At 40.5% G+C, this 22,657-nt stretch overlaps 2 protein-coding genes across 3 annotated transcripts in view; one reads left to right on the top strand and one right to left on the bottom strand.

Moving 5' to 3' along the window:
• Positions 1-5,047, top strand: part of DEK (DEK proto-oncogene) — a 33,883-nt gene extending 28,836 nt beyond the window's left edge. The window contains exons 9-10 of one of the 2 annotated variants that reach the window (XM_008056549.2): positions 2,996-3,064; positions 3,501-5,047. In XM_008056549.2, coding sequence (XP_008054740.1) covers positions 2,996-3,064; positions 3,501-3,512 — 81 coding nt within the window. In that variant the 3' untranslated portion in view covers positions 3,513-5,047. Of the gene's footprint in view, positions 1-2,995; positions 3,322-3,500 lie in introns of those variants that run through there. The other variant, XM_021711597.1, reaches the window with a different exon arrangement.
• A 1,295-nt stretch (positions 5,048-6,342) lies between these two features.
• Positions 6,343-22,657, bottom strand: part of KDM1B (lysine demethylase 1B) — a 66,178-nt gene continuing 49,863 nt past the window's right edge. Inside the window, exons 15-22 of the mRNA XM_021711596.1 lie at positions 21,929-22,056; positions 20,205-20,336; positions 19,751-19,825; positions 15,780-15,896; positions 14,362-14,487; positions 13,034-13,156; positions 10,305-10,457; positions 6,343-7,260 (exon numbers count right to left, since the gene is read on the bottom strand). Coding sequence (XP_021567271.1) covers positions 7,177-7,260; positions 10,305-10,457; positions 13,034-13,156; positions 14,362-14,487; positions 15,780-15,896; positions 19,751-19,825; positions 20,205-20,336; positions 21,929-22,056 — 938 coding nt within the window. The 3' untranslated portion in view covers positions 6,343-7,176. The remainder of the gene's footprint in view (positions 7,261-10,304; positions 10,458-13,033; positions 13,157-14,361; positions 14,488-15,779; positions 15,897-19,750; positions 19,826-20,204; positions 20,337-21,928; positions 22,057-22,657) is intronic.

Here is a 22,657-nt window from a genome sequence, read left to right as displayed (position 1 = left end):
TATGTCTCAAGACTAGGATTAGAGGGAAATTTTCACAGAAGAGAAAATGTGAAGGAGTTTTGCAGATCTATATATGCCTTATTACAGAGTTTGCTTTTCTTCCTGAAGCGAATGGGGAATTGGGTGTCTGGGTAGACTATTGAGAGATACTCAGCAGGGGCATAACATGATAATATTCTTATTAGAATTATCTTAGAAACATGTAAAAGAATGGACTGGGAAAGAATAGATGAGAGAGGCAGAATGCTCAGTTTTTATATCATAATCAAAATGACAGGTTTGCCATAATCGAGTAAGATATCGAGAGAGCCTGATCAAAGATTGCCGTTGTGGTAGAACTTGGATAGCATTAATCATGACAGAGAGTAGAAAGAAGAAACTGTTTGAAATGAAGCTTTGAACATCCAAATGGGTAAAATTGTGAACATTATCATCCTATAATTTAGGAGCAAAATCTAGACTAGGATATTGCTGGGACTTAAAACCAAAAGTATAGATAAGGTAGCCCAGATAAGGAAGAAGATAAAGAGTGAGTGAAGCAAAGGACAGAAATCTGAAGACCACTAACACTAGGGTTAAGAAGTGATTTCTACAAAATATAAGAAATTTTAAAGTCAGCATAATAGAAGAAAGGCCAGAGGAAGTGGTGCTAGAAAGACAAGAGAGGAGGCACTCTCTAGGAGGGGGCAGCACAGATTAAGAAAAGGTGATTAACTTAAGAGAAAGTGGACAATGGGTATGGAAGGGCAATTCACAGAAAAAATATAAAATACCTGTAAACATAAGAAAACACACTCAACCTTCCCTATTAATTAGAAGTATAGAAGTTAAAAGGAAATATTTTGCTCATTAGACTGACCAAAACCTATAAAGGTCTATCATTTCAATTTATGGCAAGGATAATTTGGGAACCAGATACACTCATATGCTTTAAGTTTTAATTGCTTCTTTGGAGGACAATTAGGTAGTATTTTTAAATTGCAAATGCCCTTTAACCTAGCAATTCCATTTCTAGGTCTCTATCCTAAAGACATAGTCACATCTGCACCAAAATGATTACAGTAATGTTCAGCATGTCTGTAATATTGAAAAATCAGAAACCACCTAAATGGCGATCGATAGGGAAATGGTTAAACTGTGCTACATCCATGTTTTTGGAATACTGTGTAGCAGTTAAAAAGAACATGGAAAAAACCTTCCAGGTATTGTTAAATTTTTAAAGCATATAGATTATTACCCCATTTATGTAAATGCAGAAAAACTTACCATTTGTGTGTGTGTGTGTACGTGTGTATAAATTCATTGTTTTAAAAGGTCTGGAAGATTACACATAAGACTGATCACTGGTTTTCTCTGAAGGAAGAGAAGGCTTAAGGAGTGGAGGGGAGGGAAAATTGAAGAGAAATTAGTTCTGTCCACTTGAAGGATTTTTGTCAATACATTTCTGTGATTTAAAAAAGGGATTATTTATAACATGTAGAGGTTAGATGAGAAGGAATTGACTTATTTTGGCGTCTGCAGTTAGGAGATGATCACATACAGTTTCAAGGGCAGTGAAGTAAAGGACCCTTAATTTGAGATTTAATGAAGAGTGAGGAAAATGAATTAAATCTTCTGTTTCAAGCAGCTTGCTTTGGAAGGAAAATAGTAGTTAAATGGGGGGAATGTAATTTGTTGGAAAAAAAATTTAAGGGCCTTGGGAGGAAAATATGTGTTATGTCAAGGGGCAGGTACTGGGAAAGAAAAAGCTGAGAAGCTACAGGAGAGTTGAGGGATGGGTCCCCATGGAGGCAAAGGAAATAGGAGACACTGAATGCAGCTAAATTGAAGGGGAAAGAGATATGTCAGGAAGTTGAAGGAATACATAATGGCCTCTTGGCTGAGAGCAGTAGCGTGGGACACTTGAGGAAGGAGATGAAGCTGCCATTGACAGAATGGAAGGAGAGCCTGACTAGAGACTAGGTGTTTCTGGGAGTCTTTGAAATTGAATACCATGAGCTGAAAATGATCCCAATCTTTTTAAAGCTGTTTTCTCACAGCAATCTATAGTCTGAGTTAACCATAGAAAAATGGGTAGTTAGACCAATTCAGAGTTGGGGTTTTGCAGGGAAAGAACAAGAAGCAAACAGTAATTTAAACAGATTGTATTTTTTAGGATTGGCACACTGCTGTCTGTGGGCCATATCCATTCCATATCGCCTGGTTTTGCAGATAAAGTTGTATTGTAATACAGCCACATCTATTCATTTAAGTATTGTCTGGCAGCTTTCACACCGCAGTGGCATAGTTGAGTAGTTGTGACAGAAACCGTGACTGGCAAAGCTGAAACTGTTTACCCTCTGGCCCTTGACGGAAAAAGTTGCTGACCCTGAGCTGTATTATAAGAGAAGTGAGATCAGCAGGGTGCATGTTGTTAAGTTTACACACTGTGAGCTATGAAGTTGGGACTTGAAAGCAGTGGGTATAATGGGACTGAGAAAGTCGGAAAGTTGACAAAGAGGGCAATTTAGACGAGTTTTAGGAGAAGACTCTTGAAACCACTTGAATCTTAGTGATTTAACTTTTGGGAGGGATTTGAGCAGTAAAGATTGAAGTTCACCCAAGTTCAGGTTGTGGATTAAAACATGGAGTATTGGGTGATATAAGCGTTGGAGAAGGAAGAGGATATTTCTAAAAGATTTGGCAGGTGACCTGCCAGTATACACTTAGTCCACTGAACTATTATCTGTCTAGATGTTTTCCTCACCCATGTTAATTGAGCCCATAATCTCAACCTATAAAGCACTGAAAGAATGTTTGCATGCTAGTTTTCTGCTTTGTATACAGTATTATTACTACTACTCATTTGCAATAGGATTCTGTATGGTGACCTAGAGTACTGTTAGAATGTATATGCAGCTATTTGTTCCTAGCACAGACTTCTTGTTTTTATCCAGAGATAATATTACTGGATTTTCATATCTGCTTTTAACATTTTCCTTCTCACTGTGCATAGGTTTATGAAAATTATCCTGCTTATGATTTAACTGAAAGAAAAGATTTCATTAAAACAACTGTTAAAGAGGTAAATATTTTAGTCTTGAAATTGATCATTTTAGACAAAGAAGACAAAAGTAATTGTGTATATAAAATACCACATATTTTTCAAAATATTCATGTCACCAAATACCACATTTAATCATCAAATTTCTTCATAATAGATGAGAAAATATATTTCTTTCCATTTCCACTTTAAAGCTTAAAATTAAAGTTTAGTGACAAGACCTGAACTCAAAGATTGGGCTTACAATGTGCATTAATAACCAGACATCTCAACATTGCAAGTTCCTGTCCACCAGCCAAAGACTGGGGAAGATCAGCAGGTAGCTGCAGTTTTATATTGATCGCATCTGATTTTCCAAGATCAAAATAGTGAAATTCATGTGGAAAAAATGGAATAAGGTTTATGGTTTACATATACTTACTATGCTAAGTATGGTAAAATGTTTCTTTCATTACAGCTAATTTCTTGAGATGGAGGACAGAGACAGATGACTTGTTCCCATAGATTTGAAGATCTGATTGATATCATTATACCAGCAAAGAGAATGTATTTCCTTTTCTAAGTCCTTATTAAGCATCGTTAGAACTTATTGCTGACCTTTTTATCAAGTGTTATGTAAATTTGAGTTTGCTGTTTGCATTTCTATGCAGTTTTAGTTTTAAATCTTGCATGGCAGTAATTGTTCCTTGCTTTTATAGTTGTATTTTGTAAATTTTGGATTTCTTTGTCATAGATTCTTGAACTCTTGTGGTTTTTAGTGCACTTAATATTAGCTGCTTAAGAATACTTTTAATCAAGTAGTACAAGACTATTATACCCGGCATTTATACACACAGAGACATTGCAGTATTTAGTATATGAGATATTTTGAATACACGTCTCTTCTGTCAGTGTGAGAACTCAGTGGCAGTGTGTTCATCATATTACAAATATACAAGCTATAGTTGTCCAGATGACTAAATCGGAACTTTTCTCCTGCATGTGTATATATGTCAGATTGTCAGCATGACAGAAGTGACAGATGTTATTTTTGTATTTTTAAAAACCAATTTGTTGTATATAAAGTTTTTTTATTTCTTTTGTGCAGATCAATTTTTAAACTCACATAGGTAGATATCTTTACAGTTGTAAACAATGAAATGTCAGTGTTCAGCCAGACAGTATGACAGAGCAGGGAAAGTCACATACTCAGTGATGGAAACACTGAAAGAACAGTCCTGCTTTGCCTCCGAAGTGTCATCAATATGTAGTTTTAGTAACTCTGCAGAAGTGTCTGTAGGTACGTTTTATATTAAGTACAGACCCAAACCAACACATTAGAGCTTCAAAAACTTCAAGGGGGGATTAAGTACAAGCACATTTGGCTTACAGTAAATGGAGTGATTTTAATTAACTGCTTCTGCCTGTATAAAATAAAATGCTGATATTTACAGAAAACCTGGCCACCTTCATAATTGTATACCTTCATAAAAGTACCAGGTGTAATGACAAGATAATGTGCAAGAACTAGTAAATACCTCTGACAAAGTATTTCTCAAAAATGATAATATACTTATTTTTAACATTAATGTATTTCTGGAATCAGGATTTTGGCTTTTAAATTTTGGGTAATCGGGATTGTAGGTGATCAATATGTGAACCACTCCTGAATAAGACCCTAATTTTGTCTTTGAAATTGACTGTCTTAATCAGTTTATTAAATAATCTATCTGAAGTTTAAAATAAAACATGCTGCTTATGACAGATATCTGATGTACCAAATTAAGTGTTGGAAAATCTTTGCATCATAGAACAGAAATATATAAAAATGATACATGTTGAATGCTAGTTAACAGGTATTTTTACAGGTTTGACTTGTTTCTTGATAAAGTTAAGACATTAGGGAAAGGTTTACTTAATGCAAATGAATGAAATAAGCAACTAAATGAGATCTAAAATTGGCCTTTGACTTTAAATATTTAATTTGTTCTTATAAACCTTGTCAATAAAAATAATAAATCTAAATCTCTGGTGTTTTACGTCTCCTGGATTTGCTGACTTAATACAGGTTTATGTAGCATTTCTTACCCTGTGACGAGGGTATTAGAACAAGGATTTTAAATGGAGTCAGCTACTCATCCTATACAATTTGGAGTCCTCTTTAGTGACAACTGTCCATTTTTTAAGTGATTTCACAAAATTACCAATTAATCAAGGCTAATTATTTTATGACCATTTACTAAAGAAGATAAGTAATAAAGCTGCTGATCTAAAAAGCATAAAGAGGGTTTGGCAATGAGATAGAGTTGTGTGTGGAAGTTCTTGGTAACGATGTACCCATTTAGTAATTGTTTTTTCATCACTACAGTACACAAAGTGCATTTGAAAGTCAGTTTTTTATTAAGTAGTTTTATACAACCAGCTATAGTTAAAACATTGTAAATTTGTGTATTTACTGCTACTTAATTACAAAATCTTCACACAACATTGAAGAACATATTCAAAGAAACAAAGTACCACAGTTCCTTAAAGAACAAAAAGTCAAATGAAGTATGTCACTTGATAGGAAACTTCTTAAAATACACATTGACCACATACTTTAAGTAGGTTTCCCCCTACTTGTAGCAGTTTTAAGTGCCCAGAAACTAAAGAAATAATTTACTGTGAACCATTTCAAACAACATATGTTGCATTCATCACCTAAAAGCACATGCTATTTAAACATTTTAATACATAATACTTTAAAGCAGAATACTTCCCAATCAGTACCAATGAGTCTCAACAAATAATCTAAATATCAATGTCTCCCTGTGTTGTCGGCTTTCTTTTGTTTGTATTATACTCTGATGGGGAGAGGGTATCTAAATTTCAAGGTTCACTGCACATTCACTGCACACTGCATAAGATTTATTCTTTATCAGCTTTAAATTTTAAAAATACCCTTTTAAGCAAACCATTACATTTGAAAGAACTGTTCAGACTTTTTAAAACAAACATATTTCTAACCTGTAAACTTAAGTTTCTTGGCAAGATAGGCACCCTGAAGGCTGTGAAACTAATGTCTATTTTAAAACAACATATTAAACCATCTGCCATGGATGAAGAAAGGAAAAAAGGTAAAAACTACTTGCCATGTTCTTAATAGGTTTTTAAAATATGGCTTTTAGAATGTGTAATATTTACCAGGATAGCTCACATTTTTCTGTAGTTCCCTGGTGGACCTGCCTATGGAATACTTTAAAAGCATAATTATGCAAAAAATATTTCTAGAGATTGAGTCAGTTGTTTTAAAAAGAAGTGGGGAGGGACTTTTATTAAATTATTCTGACGATCTTTTTGCTAGTGATGGCCAAAGTTAAATATATTTAAAGTGTGCTACTCACCCAAATTTGTCTTTAAGGAAAAGCTATACCTCTGTCTCCAGTATGAAGACCACACTATCTGGGCCCTATTCTCAATGATACAATGTCTGTTTCGTGCAAGGGACTGAGAATTTACCTGTTTTGCCAATGAATGCACAAATCTAAAATATTTTATCACAAAAGATACCTGGATTTAAATTTCTTTTAAACATCCAATGAGGAGAAATATGTACAATATAAAATATCTAGAAGCTTCATTTTACCATCAACTGGAGAGAGTAATATATCAAAAAAGAAAGTTCTATCTAAATTTTAAGTAAAAGTTCAATACTGGAGCTATATAAAAATATTAAGGCTCATTGGTAAAGATACTGATAAATTGTCACAGAAGAAAAACATGGCTTTATCTGGTTTAATGATTCCTGCTTGATTGACTTGGTTTCCCAGTGTGTGAAAATTGATCAGCCAAACAAAATGTCAAATCTGAAGGTAACCTCTAACAATGGAGCAGTCTTATCCAAGGGCTCAATTTAAGGTTATAGTCTGTCTGCCTTATTCTGAAATCCAGACTTTTAGCACTAATTGGACCTGTGGAAAATGCAATTAAATGTAAGTGCTTATAAAGATTCAGGGAGTCAGTGGTAAAATGGGTTTGCGTTATATCACCTTATAAACATCTCGATTTGCTGCGCAGAGAGGTTCACCCCCTCCCTTATAAGACTGAGGTTTAACATGTGTTTCAAACTTTCCCATCTGGAATATAGAAGAAAGCTGGGTCCAGACCAATTGCAGTTAAAATGCTGCAATCTTGCTTGCTTCTCGAACACCACTCAAATATGCTCCTGTAACAGTCTGTGGAAAATGTCTGTTTGTTGCCTGTAAAAAATTTGAAATTGTGCACAAATAATTGTCAATATCAAAAGGTAATGCAAGCTTAGACTTTTCTAGTTCTCCTGAGATAAAGATTAGTACCATTCCTGTGTGCTCATATTAACATTACTCACCTATCATAACACTTGAACTTTTCTGGTTATCTTGCCACGGTTTGCTAAATTCATTCATTCAAGCACTCCTGCCAAGCACTAGGTGGCATTCATTAAAATACTCTAATGTGCCAAGTACTGGAGTTAGGAACAATGAATAAGACATAGTCCTTCCCCTCAGACAGTAATCTAGTTGGTACAGTCATAGACAAGTGAAACAGTTACAAAAGATGGTTGGCAATTCATCCACAGATGGAATTTTGATAGATGGGTGGGAAAAAGGGTAGACAAGTTACTCAAGGAATCGACCAGGGACCTGAAGTTCAATAAGAAAAAGACAAAATGTAAGGGCTGTTGGGAGGAAGTAGAAAGGCTCAATAGGAGAACCTTATTTTCAAAGAATGGCTATAGTGAGGATAAATAACACATCCAGAGGATAGGAAAGGAGAAGGCCTAAATTAGTGACCAGTAATAATGACAAGGTTTGGGACATGGTTGTGGCGGGTAGCTGAAGTGGAGCTGAACAGGCTGTAGAAACAGGATGAGAAACCGAGGTGATGTCACGTTCCATATGAAGCTGAAGTCACCTAAGTTGATAGCTGGGGGTAGAAGGGAAGACATCCAGGTGCCAAAGACTTGAGTGGGAAGTGACCAGGTCACAGGAGGAATGCAGTTACCAGTCAGGGAGAAAATGGCAGTGAGGGAAGCCTCAGAGAAAGGGATTTTGAGAAGGTGAGGTGGTAACTGGATCACAGCAACAAAGGAAAGTAAGGTTTAAATCATGCTCATGACCCTGAGGCACATAAGCCTGAACAGGCATCTTTTGGAACTTCCCCTCCTACAAAGCTGGCTCTCTGAAAGGGTAAACTGAGGCAAGGTGGGCCAGTGCCACAGGAATAATGCAAAGAATTGCAAAGGAGAAGGAAGCAAAGTTTATTATTCCCTTTCCATAGAGTAAGCAAAGACGTCTGGTTTTAAGATGTCATTCATAAACAAAACCACTTTATTTTAGATGAAATCACAAGACATACGTAATCCCAAACTATATTATACAAAGTATGAACACAGCTGGTAATGATTCATTTTAAGTTTGGAGTACAGAGCAGAGGTTCCAGTAACAACAAATCAATCTACCTCAAAGAATCCTTACAAAATCTCAGGAGCAGGAGTCAGTGGTTGGCATGGGGTGGAACAGGATTGGTTTAAAGATGAGAATAACTTCACCCCTCACCAGATTTCCCATTCAACTTGCTGCAACTCTTCACAGCTTTGATTTAGAGAGCAGAGTCAGGCATCAAACAAAATAGGAATTAAGTACAGTCTTCATAACTAGCAATGAGGCTTCTAGTACCCACGATGCCAGGAGCTGAGACCACCATACAGAAACTGTCCCAGATAGAGTGGTATGTTGGGATCCAACCACCAGTTAACAAGCTTTCTGGAGCTTTCACATGACTTTTTAAAAAAGCCTTGCTCAGATCTGAGCCAACAGTCAAGGTTTGGGGATTTGGACATGGAGCAGGCAAAGACTAAAGCACAAAATAGGAAATCAGGAAAACTAGACAAGGAGGAAGCAAAAAACAAAATCCCAAAAGCTGTTATCACCTGAGTTTAAGAAACAGGTTATGAAGAAGAGAATGCTACCAAAAAGGAACATTCTGCAAATAAGAAAGTGCTCATAGAGTAAAAGAGCCAAAATTTTAAAAGTCAGTTTGATGGAGTATTTTTTAAATCTCCCCAAAAGTAAAATAAGAGATGAATAACATAAGGAGGTCAATGCAAGAGTTCTAAGACGTGGAACAGAAACTCTAGGAATAAAGAGATAAAACTCTTTATTTGATCTGATAAATAAGAAAATGAAGAAAATTACTGGATAGAACAACGTAAGTTTCCAGATCACAAGGAATGAAACAAAAAGACACGGAAATGATCAGAAATCAGAATATTAAAATACTTCTCAGCAAAAGTAAATAAAAAATGGGATCTTGGAATAAAGACTCAAGAGCGGTAAGAAAAAGACCCAGGAAGACGCTCTGCAGTAATCTCAGCGATAACTAGGGTGGACTGAAGCAAAGGGAAGAGGATTCAGGAAGGGGGAGTTCAAAGGCTGGAACTGACAGACCAGCTCAGAGAGATTCCATGTGAACCAGAAATGAGTCAAGGGTAGAGGAGACTTGAGGGGAGGTACCAACAGAATTACGTTAATGATCAAAGATGAAAGGAACCATTATGACTGCTAAGAAAATACAAAGACGTGTAAGAAAGTTATTCACAGACACCTCAGTTCAGCAATAAACAACATTTACATAGTCATAGAATATAAACTCATAGAATATAAAATCGTTGAGTGAATGGCACAAAAAGACTAAACAGGCTTAATAAACCTGACGAGAAGGCAGCAGATCATGTCTGTCTAACATGAAATCAGAAGATGAATATAAACACTTTGTGTTTTTAAGGCGGTCTCACTGTGTTGCCGAGGCTGGAGTACAGTGGCATGATCACGGCTCGCTGCAGCCTCAAACTCCAGGGCTCAGGTGATCCTTCCACCTCAGCCTCCTGTGACTACAGACACACACCACCACGCTTAGCTAATTTTTTTCTTTTTTGTAAAGACAGTATCTTACTATGCTGCTAAGGCTGGCCTTGAACCCCTGGGCTCAAATGATCCTCCCACCTAGACCTTCCAAAGTGCTGGGATTATAAGGGTGAGTGCCAGCCTAAACATTGTTTTAAAACAGAAAGTAAAGTTCAGAAGAAATAGCTTGAAGAGTGGAAAGTGGCTGCCACTGGGAGTATAAGGAGGATGCTGAGAAAGCTGTTGTTTGTGGTCATAAGACTTTTGACAGCATATGATTTCTCAAACTCTGGGCAGAGAACACTTTAATTAGAAGAAATCAAAATACAAGTAATTGGATTTGGAATCAAGATACATACCTCCCCAGCGAAAAAGATGGTTCCCTGTATTTCTTCAGCAATGATGTCATAGGCCTCTCCACTTCCACCTGTCTTCACAAAACTGTATGCCATCTGGATCCAAGGTTCTGCACTCCACCGAGTGACAAAATACTTTGTGGGATCGGGGACCTCCTATGTCCAATGGAAATTACAAAATAGGATCAAAAAGGGACTTAGACCTGATGCAACCCAAATTACAAGTATACATTTCTCCCTCCTTTTAGGACCTGCATATATTCTGGTTGCGTTCCAAAACAGCAGTTCTCAGCTGTTCCTCACACCCCCTGGAAACTGCTCAGTGCTGTATCTGTATCTCCTGTCCCACCCACACACAATTATCTTACTTCTGTACTTTCTTGTTCTGCCAGGGACACATGCTCCTCACCTACCAGGGGCCATCACCAACAGCTAGTGCTCAGGCCTGCCCTTTTCCATTGCCTGACATGTGCTGGAGGGACCTGGAAAGGAATCTCTGGTCCAGAGTAGAAAAGGAAAGGATGGGGTCTTAAGATCACAAGTTGGAATTCTCATTGGGCTTCTCCGATGTGTTTCACATTCACTAACTTTTTTTTTTTTTTGAGTTGGAGTCTCACTCCGTCACCCAGACTGGAGTGCAGTGGCCACTCCCGGCCACCGCAGCCTCGCCTGCTGGGCTCCAGCGATCCTTCCGCCTCAGCCTTCCGAGTAGCTGGAATTACAGGCACGCGCTACCACGACCGGCTAATTTTTTGATTTATTGTAGAGATGGCTCGCCAAGTTGCCCAGGCGGGCTCAGGCAATCCACTCACCTCAGCCTCCCAAAGGCGCGGGATTACAGGCTGAGCCACCGAGCCTGGCTACATTCACTAACTTTAATTTACAGTCTTATCTCCCTTATCTGTGGGAGATACAATCCAAGACCCCCAGGTGATGCCTGAAACCACAGACAGTGCCAAATCCCATCTGTGTACACTTTACCTCCTATATGTACATGCATACATACCTATAATAAAGTTTGATTACAAACTAGGCACAGTTAGAGATTAACAATAACTAATAAAACAGAACAGTTATACTGTCATAAAAGATATGTGAATGTGGATCTGATAACCCAGAAGGCTGCCAACTGACCACTGAGTGGGCAGAGTCCATGGTGTGGAAACAAAAGATGAGCCATATCTCAGCAGGACAGAGCAGGACCGCCCGAGATTTCATCACACTATTCAGAATGGTAAAGGATTTAAAACTTATGAATTACTTATTTCTGAAATTTTCCACTGAATATTTTTGGGCCACGGTTGACCACAGATAACTAAAACCATAGAAAACAAAACCATGAATAATGGAGAACCACTGTAATTTTGTCAGTTGCCTCTGACAAGCATCACCATGAGAAGTATTCCTATGGAATCTGTCTGCTAAGTTTCAAACAACTAACTTAAAAACAAGCTTTTGAACAAAAACCCCCAAGTAGGGACTACTGTGTGATATAATCACATTATTAGATTCATATGAAATTGGCAGCATACTTGATGCCCTCCTCTCTCTAATTTATGTAACTTTTTGAGTCATGTGACTCCTATTTCTGCTTCTTTATTTGAAAAGGACATAAACTATGGCCATTTGCAAATCTCCAGAGATGGCGAGATTTAGCAAAGTACCCTGAGCTCCTTGGAGAAAAGAGACTATGTGCATTTGTGGAATATAAGAAAATTCTCAACTAGTGTGGCAGCTCACACTTGTAATCCCAGCACTTTGGGAGGCTAAGGTGGGAGAACTGCTTGAGCCCAGGAGTTTTAGACCAGCCTGGGCAACATAGCGACACCTTATCTCTACAAACAAACAAAATCAAAAAATTAACTAAACATGGTGGCATATGCCTGTAGTCCCAACTACACAGGAGGCTGAGGCAGAAGGATCACCTTAGATAGAAGGATCGCCTGAGCTCATGCAGGAGGTCGAGGCTGCAGTGAACTATAATGGTGCCAGTGTACTCCAGCCTGGGTGACAGAGTGAGACCCTGACTTAAAAAAAAAACTCTACCCAATGTCCCTCTTAAAAGGAAGGTTGTAGTCAAAGCTATAGAAAATGCTGAGCCTTTATATCCTTAGGGGAAAAAAGGGGAGTGTGCACAACGTAAGGGGAAAAAAGGAAGGAAGACAATTGTGTAAAGAGGAGGTACTGAGCCCTGTTATGGGCTTCGCTGTGTCCTCCCCAAATTCATATATTCATATGCTACCTTCTCTTAGCGCCCAGTACCCCAGAATATGACTGTATTTGGAGACAGGGTCTTTAGCTGGTAATCATGTGAAATGAGGTCAATAGGGTGGGCCCTAATTCAATCTCCCTTAGAAGGGGAGATGAGGACACAAACACAGAGGGAAGACCACATGAGGACATAGGGAGAAAACAGCCATCGAAAGCCAAGGAGAGACAAAACAACCCTGACGACACCTTGACCTAGGACTTCAGCCTCCAGCACTGTGAAGAAGACACATTTCTGTTGTCTAAGCCCCTGAGTCTGTGGTATTTCGTTATGGCAGCCCTCCCAGACTAATCCAGGTACTTGAGTGGAAAGTGGGGTACTGGAAGGAAGAATGACGTGGCCACAGCCCAGATTCCCTTCCTTCTCAGTAACGCCAGCTGCTCTGGGTTCCACACCCACCCTGAAGCACATGTGATGTGCACAGCAAGCATGTCTTTCTCCTTTCCAAGAGGGATTCTCTGACCTGCTCCTTGAACAGCTCCCGGAGTGTAGCCATGCACTGCTGCAGCACCTGCTTGTCGTCCAGGGTCCTGATGGATGCCACGGCCTCCCCTGCAATCACTGACATCAACACGCTGTGCTTCTTCTGAGGACACGGAAGGGAAAGGCCGTTCACTCTTTCTGCTTTTGGTACAAAAGTCTCTAAATGCTTGGTTCCAAACAGATAAGGGCCTCATCCTCACAAATTAGATTTCATGATTTCTCACTGTCCCTTAACCTCATGTCAATCGCCAGTTCAATTTCCTTACAAACACACACTCTTCATCCATCCACTCTTGGAAAAAACACTCAGGAAGTAATATAAATAGCAAATTCAAGGTTCCCTTGACTGTTCACTTGTTTCAAAAGTAGAGAGAGACTGAGAAGGGAAATCTGAAGATTAGGTAGTGCAGATAAAAAACCCTCTCATTTGGGTGTGGTGGCTCATGCCTGTAATCCCGGCACTCTGGGAGGCCAAGGCAGGAGGATTGCTGGAGCCCAAGAATTCGAGACCAGGCAGGGCAATATAGTGAGACTTCATCTCCTCAACAAATCAAAAAATTATCAGGTGTGGTGGCATGCACCTGTAATTCCAGTTACTTAGGAGGCTGAAGTGGAAGGATCGCCTGGGCCCAGGAGGCTAAAGCTGCCACTACACTCCAGCTTGGGCAACACAGTGAGACCCCAACTCAAAAACAAAAAACAAAACAAAAAAAACCTTCTTGAGTGGTAAAGAAATTCTGCCCTTGACTCCCATGTGAAACCTTTCTAAGACAAAGTTCCTTGCAACTAAGAGGAAGTAGAAAACAACAGCTGTGATTATTTTGTGTGGCAGCACGATGGCAGGGAAAGTAACCACAGTTTTCGAGCTGCAGTCAGGTTTTGCTACTCTCTTTTCCTTTTTCTCACCTCTCACATATACGGTCACCAGAACCCTCCCTCACCTGTACCAATCACATCTCCTGCCACAGCTCCCTAGAGGACTCTGGAAAAGGAAGTTTGATGCACCACTCACTCACTGTGCTGTTGACTTCACGGAAGAAGAGTTCCCCAATCAGCCTGAAATAGCATCGTTTCTACAAGCAACCAATTCACATCCCAGGGAGTAACATTAGTACTTCAAGAAAACATGGCAAATATCGGAGCTCCTTTTCTATAGGGAAATGTCCCAGTCTAAGTGTCCTCCCACAATATACACATATCAAGAGTCTATATTCAATATTCATTCGTTCCTGAGCTTGACGTGTCATTACCAAGCTGAACAGTAAATGTTAAAAAGGGATTTCCAACCACGTTTCACACATGACTTACCTGGGGATCCATGTCATAGAACACAGCAAAAAGTCCTCGCTTACTGGCATTTGGAGGAACATGACCAAAAAAGTCAGCCCCTTGAACTTTGCTGTCCCAAAATCTATAAGGAAATTGCAAGGCAATCTGAAAAGTGAGCAAGAGGAAGATGGTTAAATGTGTCTCATCAAAAACATGGGTGATATCCAAGAAGCAGCCTGTATCTACTCTAAAACAAAGAAATTGTTCAAAAGAACAAAACCAAACGCTCCCTCTGTCCAGTCTCCTCACTGAGTTCGGTGTCTTGGCATTCAATCCCATACTCCCACAGGTGACGGAACACACTGACAATCGAGATGCTAATCTGAAGATGAAAGCCTTCCTAAGACCTGTTTTGTTTTGTTTTGTTTTTGAGTCAGGAGTCTCACTGTGTTGCCCAGGCTGGAGTGCAGTAGCACAACCCCGGCTCACTGTAGCCTCAACCTCCTAGGCTCAGGTTATCTTTCCACATCAGCCTCCTGAGAGTACCTGGGACTACAGGCACAAGCCACCATGCCCAGCTTATTTATTTACTTATATTTTTTGTAGAGATGAGGTCTTATTATGTTGCCCAGGCTGGTCTTAAACTTCTGGGCTGAAGCAATCCTCCTGCCTCCAGCTCCCAAAGTGCTGGGATTACAGGTATGAACCACTGTGCCCAGTCCTGAGACCTGTTCTTGAAACATATATGTCCATAGGTTAAATTCTTACTACGCGAAGGCCTGCCAGGATCTACCACAGCACTGGCAGATTCTGCCAAAGATTTTCAAGGCAGAGGAAGTAAACCAGTACTCACTGGGGCCAATGAATGGAGAGCAGACAAGGAAAGTAGAAAGAAAATTGCTTATACCAAATTCAAATTCTGAATAACAAGACTTGTTCTCCTGAAGTCAGAACTCTCAGACCTGAGTCAGCTCTCCACCTTTTGCTTTGATAATATCCTTTTGTAGTCTTCATGAACAATTATTCAAATGGAAAGGAAACCTTTGAATTTCTTTTGGAACTGAAAATTACCCACTACTTCCCCATGTCGGAAGTGAACACCTGGGCCGGGCTCAGCGGCTCAGCCTGTAATCCCAGCACTTTGGGAGGCTGAGGCGAGTGGATAGCCTGAGCTCATGGGTTCAAGACCAACCCGGGCAACTTGGTGAGACCTCGTTTACAATCAATAAAAAATTAGCAGGGCAGGTAGCGCGTGCCTGTAGTTCCGGCTACTCGGAAGGCTGAGGCGGAAGGATCGCCGGAGCCCAGCAGGTCGAGGCTGCGGTGGCCTTGAGTGTGCCACAGCACTCCAGCCTGGGCGACAGAGTGAGACTCCAACTCAAAGAAAAAAAGAAGTGAACGCCTGTCGTCTGGCACTACTCCCTTTAGTTCCGAGACTGAAGTGATATAAAAGCCACCTTTTCAATGATGCCGGCGCCTAAGCTGCTGATCGCCTTCATCTTCTTCTCTGACAATGGTGGGTTAAACTGAATGGCGCCTTTCTGTAGTAAGGCCAGTGGTACGGTGACCAGTACCTGTGGAAAATAATAACAGTTAACACACACAAACAGCAACAGAACCTCACACCACCACGACTCAGTGGGTTCATTTCCAGGAACATCTTAATACCTAAAGAATATGCATCTCTATCGTCCGTCATGAGACTGTCAACATCCCATATTGTTATCTGGCGAGAAAAGGGCTACTCTGTACAGTAGCGTAGGTTGCTCACTGCACAAGAGTGTCTGGCTGAGCAGGAGTGGCATTCATGTGGAGGAATTTGCATAAAGGCCTGGATGGCTAGCAATCCTGGGTAAGAGAAGTCAGCAGATACCAATCCCGAAAAGCAGTGCCACGGGAAGAAACACTTCCAAATACAGAGTGAGGAGAACTTAGTGCGTCATTCCTCATCCATTCCCTGTCACTCATCTCTACCAAATAAGTAACCCTTTCTAATCTCTAAGGATTGGGGTAATACTTAATACTAAAACCTTCAAGATACGCCAACATGCTTCATAAACAGAAAAGCCTATTATAAACATTAGGAATAATTAAAATTGTGGACTTTATTCGACAGGGTCTTGTTCTGTCACCCGGGCTGGGGTGCGGTGACACTCACTGCAGCCTTGAACCCCTGGCCTCAAGCAATCCTCCCACCTGAGCCCTCCCAATGTGCTGGGATTACAGGTATGAGCCACTATGCCCAGACAGGAATAATTATAATTGTATAAGGCCACATGAAATTTTTCTTTTCCCCAAGGAGAAAGCAACTGATCGCAAGGTCTCAAATGAGTCTGCAGAGCTTTTTACAAGGGCTGATGAAACAGATGCTAAGTTGAGCCTTCAAGAATGACTCTCAAAACCATATACAAAACCAGGCTATCAAAGAGCTGCTGTTGGGCTGGGTGAGGTAATCCCAGCACTTTGAGAGGCCGAAGTGAAAGGACTGCTTGAGCCACGAGTTCAAGAACAGCCTGGGCAACCTCACAAGACCTCGTCTCTAAAAAAAAAGGTTAAAAAAAACTGCTGTCTTACCATACAATCAAGAAATTTCTGGCTCCAGACCACATTATCACTGCTTCAATCAGGAAGCCATTACTAAAAAGGTTAAAAAAAACTGCTGTCTTACCATACAATCAAGAAATTTCTGGCTCCAGACCACATTATCACTGCTTCAATCAGGAAGCCATTACTACTGCTACCTGTTCCTGAATCATGCCACATACAGAACAACCTGCACCGGCAAAATGGGTGCCTCACGCCTGCGCTATCACTGCTTTGAAGTGAATGACTGAACCCTGGGACTTCCACTGCCCCTGCTGCAGAAGAACCTAACTCCTCTACCACTGTGCTTTTGACAGTAGAAGCAGCAGATGTGAAGCAAAAATCACCCTATACCTTCCAAATCTCATCCAAGTGCAGTGGACCGTCTGGCCCTAATTTGTATTTAGAACCTCCACTGCAAGGAAGCCTAGGAAGAGAGTGTATGTATGTGTTTACTTTCCAGTATCTGCAGTACAGGATGAGAACAGAATAGAGTTGAAGACCAAGCACCATATCTACCTTGGCCCTAGAAGATTTTGTATATTTGGCTTAGCCCATAATTCTAGAATCCCAGGAAGCTCAGAGTTCTTGCTGTGATTTTTGTCACTATTTTCTGTCACATGAAAACTTCACAAAGTATAAAACATGTTATTTATCCTCAAGAATTTTATAATCAGTTTATAGATAATAGCTACCATATGACCAAAAACCAAAAAAAAAAAATAATAATAATTACCCAGTTAGATTACATGTAAGAACTGCAATAAAATAAAATGTAGATGTTTTCTTAATGACAAAAAAGCTTTCAAAAGCACAACTTAGGTAAACAGGCTAGTGATATAAACACACGCTGGTACAGAACTAAAGCTAACTCTTGATAGAAGCAGCCTAGATCAAGCTACAGTTTGTCAAAGGTTTACTGGTCTATCATGTTGGGTTGGAAATCTTTCACTTACAAGCTTGGGAAAACTTCCAATACAAACTGAGATGCATGCTAAGCTACATAAAAATAAAAATATTTGCTTTAAACATTTCAAAGTGCAGCCTGAAGCTGTGCCCTCATTTCTCTGGAGGGCTGGAATACAAACACAGGGAGGAAACAGCCCTAAGTATGGAGTCAAGAAAACTGTGTTCATTATCCCAGATTCATGCTAACGTGTGGCCAAGCTCTGCCACTCACCTCTGCCAAACATCTAACAAATACAGGCAGTATCTGCCTTTCTAACCTCAAAGGATTGCAATAATGCTTAGAACTAACATTGACCATCCTGAGCAACATAGCAAGACCTCGTCTCTACAAAAAAAATTTAAAAATTAGGTGTGGTGGCATGCGCCTATAATCCCAGCTACTCAGGAGGCTGAGGCAGAAGGACTGCCTGAGCCCAGGAGGTCGAGGCTACGGTAAGCCATGATCATGCCACTGTACTCCCACCTGGTTGACAGAATGAGACCCTCATTCATAAACAAACAATAAAACGTACAAGATACATGGATGGGCAACCTCCTTGGGTCCCCTCCCACTCTGGGAGCTTTTCTGTCCTCTCAATAAATCCTGCTTTTAAAAAAAAAAAAATATATATATATATACATGGATATGGGGGTTAGGCAGAGGGTGATCAAGCAAGGAACATAAACAGCCTGTTGTCCTGTACGCCAAGAAGCAGAATAGGATACCAGAGGCTGAACTGTCAAGCAGACTCACAATTTTAAAAGGTAGCTTGCTTGTTTATTTTTTATGTTTACCACTAGGAAGAACCTTAGGTGTTAGGGATTTCTAGATAAGAACACTGTAGCCAAGGTTGTCAATCATGGCTACACAATGAAATCAACTGGGAAGCCTTCAAACCATGAAGAATTCAGCAGGAATCTCTGCCAGATGGGCTTTGTAGCCTTTCTCTGTAAGCACCTCCCAGGTGATTCTGAGTGCGGCCTGGAGGCTGCCCGTCCAAAGTCTCCCAGTTAGTTAATGGTAGGAATAATATTAGGACAGTCCCCATTTCCAGCCCATTCCCAAGACCCACGTGACATGCAATCTTTTATTTCTGTATGAACATCAAGGACTGTAAAACAGGTTTGAGACAACTGAAGAAAAACAGAAAGCAGAGCTAGTCAAGGAACTAGTGATAGTTCATTAATGACATTCATTGATAATCACTTCAGATATAACTAAATGTAAAACAAACTTCCAAGGCTTATTAAATCTCCTTCATCCATAAGCATCTCTGTTCTCCAATACTACAAATCTCAGTGTGATTTCAGGTATTAGATTCAGTAGTACCTGTCACTGTCCTACTAAAGTTGTTTACAAAAAAGTTTAAATTATATAAAAGCACTTCTGCCAATTTCAAGATGAAAACATAAAACTTCCTTGATCTAAAAAAGGGTTCCATGGTAAACACACAAACAAACTTGGAGAACACAGAATTAAAGTAAAAATATATTTCTTTAATGCAGGACTTCTTAGAGTCTTTACTATGCTTCTAACTAACCCTATACAAGTCCTATGTAATCCTAAAAGTAGAGTTTGGTATATAATACTTCCCAAATTTATTTGGCCAAGAAATTTTTTTTCTTGTTCAACTCTCAAGACTAACGCACCACAGAACCTACTTCGAGGAAAACTATTCAGAATTCCATCTGCCATGAATCTATATAGTGTTAGATCAGTTAAGTAGCATGTACATCTTCACACAAATAAGTGGAGATACATAATTCATCAGAAACCCAACAAGACTCAGGCAGATTGCCAAAGGTAAACTGCTTGGTGAGAAAGACTGTTTTTCCTCCCAAGCAGGCCCCTGGTCCTGGGGAGCTCCACCCACCCTCGTGGAGTCCTAGCTCTTACCTTTTGTGCAGAATACCCGGTGCCATCTGTGGTGGTAACCTGCACTTCCTCTCCAGAATAATCAACACTCTGCACCTGCTCAGGAAGCAATTATGAAAAAAAAAGTGAGAGCTGGAACCAAGTGACCCAGGATCCTTTCCAATCCTATTATGCACCTTTACATCTCCAAGGCTATGGAGAATCATTTCCTGGCACTCAGAGATCTAAACAATAGGTATAGCTAAACTCAGGGAATTAAAACGTATAGACACTCTCAGAATATGGAAAATATTTATAACAGGGTATAAAGTGAAAGACATTGGCTATAACCGTACCACAAAGTACTTGTAGACAGTGGCTGAATGTCCAAGCAGATGCCTGTCTCCTAAGTAATCCACATATACCCCAAGCTGCACATCCTCCCCACACAAGGCAAAGCCAGAGCCTCCCACCACTGTCAATACTCAATACTCACTGGAGATTTGAGCCGGATGTCTAGCCCTTCAGCCAATTTTTCAATTATTATAGAGTACCCGGGAGTTAGGAGAGTGTGGTCACCAGCAAACTGGGCAAAGAATTCATTGTGGTCCCAGGAGCGAGCAGACACCTGGGAAACAACAAGAGAGATTGAGGACACAGTAATATAAATCCTTGAGCCTTTGCCTGAGGGCTAATAAAAGGAGCTCCAGGTGGGAACAGTCACCCAAGATAGGAGGGCAGGGCCACCAACCATAAGGTAAACATCAAGGAAGCAGGGATCAACAGACCAGCCCAGGCAGATACCACTGTCAGTGAGAAGAAAATCTCAACAATGCACAGGGAAGTTCACTTTAGAACAAAAGGTCTACATGACTTGGGCATAGATACCATTCCTTAATAAAGACAAAAGCTGATTTTATATATCAACAACTCTAGCAAAGAAGAATTCTATGAGGGTAAAACTGCATTTGATCAACCCCAACTATAAATACTCCAACATGGCATATTTCAACACAGAAAGGCCACAAAGGTAGAAGCCCAGCATGATTTTGGAAGACAGCATGATTCCAATCACATGGCAGAATCACGTGGAAATGGAGCGGTCTCAGTGAGGACAAATTAAATCATCCATGGAGTTTCTATTCAAAATTCAGAATACTGAGTATTAAATTCCAAGCTGGTTAAATGAGTTAGGCAAGCTCAAATTTATTTTAACAAGACCAATAGACCAGAATTGAAAGGTGGCCATATTTTTGCTTCCCAAGAGCTGTGTTATTAGACTCCAGGGTTCCACAGAAATAACTCAAGGGCCTCTGCAGAGGACAAGGAAGGAGGGCAGCTAATGAGACTCTGCTCTGATTCAGCCCAAAGGCCTGGCTTTCTTTGGTTTTACTTATCATAGGCATTACTTGAAGAAGGGTTTCTCTCACCTAAAAAAAATGTTAAAACAGTAACAGCAAAACACTGTGGGGTTAATACACTCAGAAGTCATGGTTTTCTTTTTTTTTTTTCCCTTGAGTTGGAGTCTCACTCTGTCACCCAGACTAGGGGTACAGTGGTCACTCCAGGCCACCGCAGCCTCGACCTGCTGGGCTCCAGTGATCCTTCAGCCTCAGCCTTCCAAGTAGCTGGAACTACAGGTGTATAATATCATGCCCGGCTAATTTTTGATTTATTGTAGAGATGAGGGCTCGCCAAATTGCCCAGGCGGCTCTCAAACCCACGGGCTTCAGGCAATCCACTCACCTTGGCCTCCCAAAGCACTGGGTTTACAGACTGAGCCACTACTGAGCCCAGTGAAGTCATGGTTTTCAAACTTTTTTTTTTTTGAGTGGGTGTCTCACTTGTCACCCAGGCTGGAGCGCAGTGGCATGCTCACGGCCACCGCAGCCTCAACCTGCTGGGCTCCGGTGATCCTTCCACCTCAATCTTCCCAGTAGCTGGAATTACAGGCACGCGCCACCTCGCCTGGCTCATTTTTTAATTTATTGTAGAGATGAGGTCTTGCCAAGTTGCCCAGGCTGGTCTTGAGCCCCTTGACTCAGGCAATCCTCTCGCCTCCACCTCCCAAAGTGCTGGGAATATAGGCATGAGCCACTGAGCCCAGCTGATTTTCAAACTTTTAATCAGCAGAATCATTCTTCCCTGTTTAACCAAACCAGCCTGAGTTCACTATTTAGATACACAAAATACACACACATACATGAAGCCCAACCGCACCTGGTGGAGGTTGCTGCCACAGGCATACTCCAGGTTGCTGAGATGGAACTGAAGTACCTGTCCTTCCAGCTCGCTGAACTGGATACCAGATTCCTTAATAAAAGCTTTGTAGATCTCCTCTATCTTTTCTGTAATGGGAGTGAATCGAAGCAGGAAAAAAACAGCTTTAACATGATTCTTCAATTCCTTATCCTTTGCTTTCAACCTCCTTCACCCAGCAAACCCCCAACACTTCTGAAGTCTTTTCCCAAGTAAACTCAGGGTAAAAAGAATCTCTTGATAAAGTTGATTTCTCTCAGAAAGAGAAAGCTTATCTCAACTAGAAACAAAGCTACATAGGTTCTATATCTTCAGAACTGTTTAATTTCTGCTTAGTTGAGAAATTGTTTCCTCTTTTGCTCAAGATAAAGTAAGTATCCCTGCACATATAGGAACACACACAGAGAGAGGATTACCATTCCCTTTCTAGTCCCACATTGCCTTAATATCAATTCTCACAGCTGGGCACTGTGGCTCATGCCTATAATCCCAGCACTTTGGGAGGCCAAGGTGAGAGGACTGCCTGAGCCCACAGGTTCAAGACCAGCCTGGGCAACTTGGCAAGATCTCATCTCTACAATAAATCAAAAAATTAGCCAGGGGTAGTGGCACATGCCTGTAGTTCCAGCTACTTTAAAGGCTGAGGCAGAAGGATTGCCTAAGCCAGCCTGGGCAACAAGAGTGAGACTC

Source organism: Carlito syrichta, unplaced genomic scaffold, assembly GCF_000164805.1.
Source record: "Carlito syrichta isolate Samal-C Ts95f unplaced genomic scaffold, Tarsius_syrichta-2.0.1 Scaffold302395, whole genome shotgun sequence".
Lineage (NCBI taxonomy): Eukaryota > Metazoa > Chordata > Mammalia > Primates > Tarsiidae > Carlito > Carlito syrichta.
This window is presented reverse-complemented; position numbering and strand designations above follow the sequence as displayed.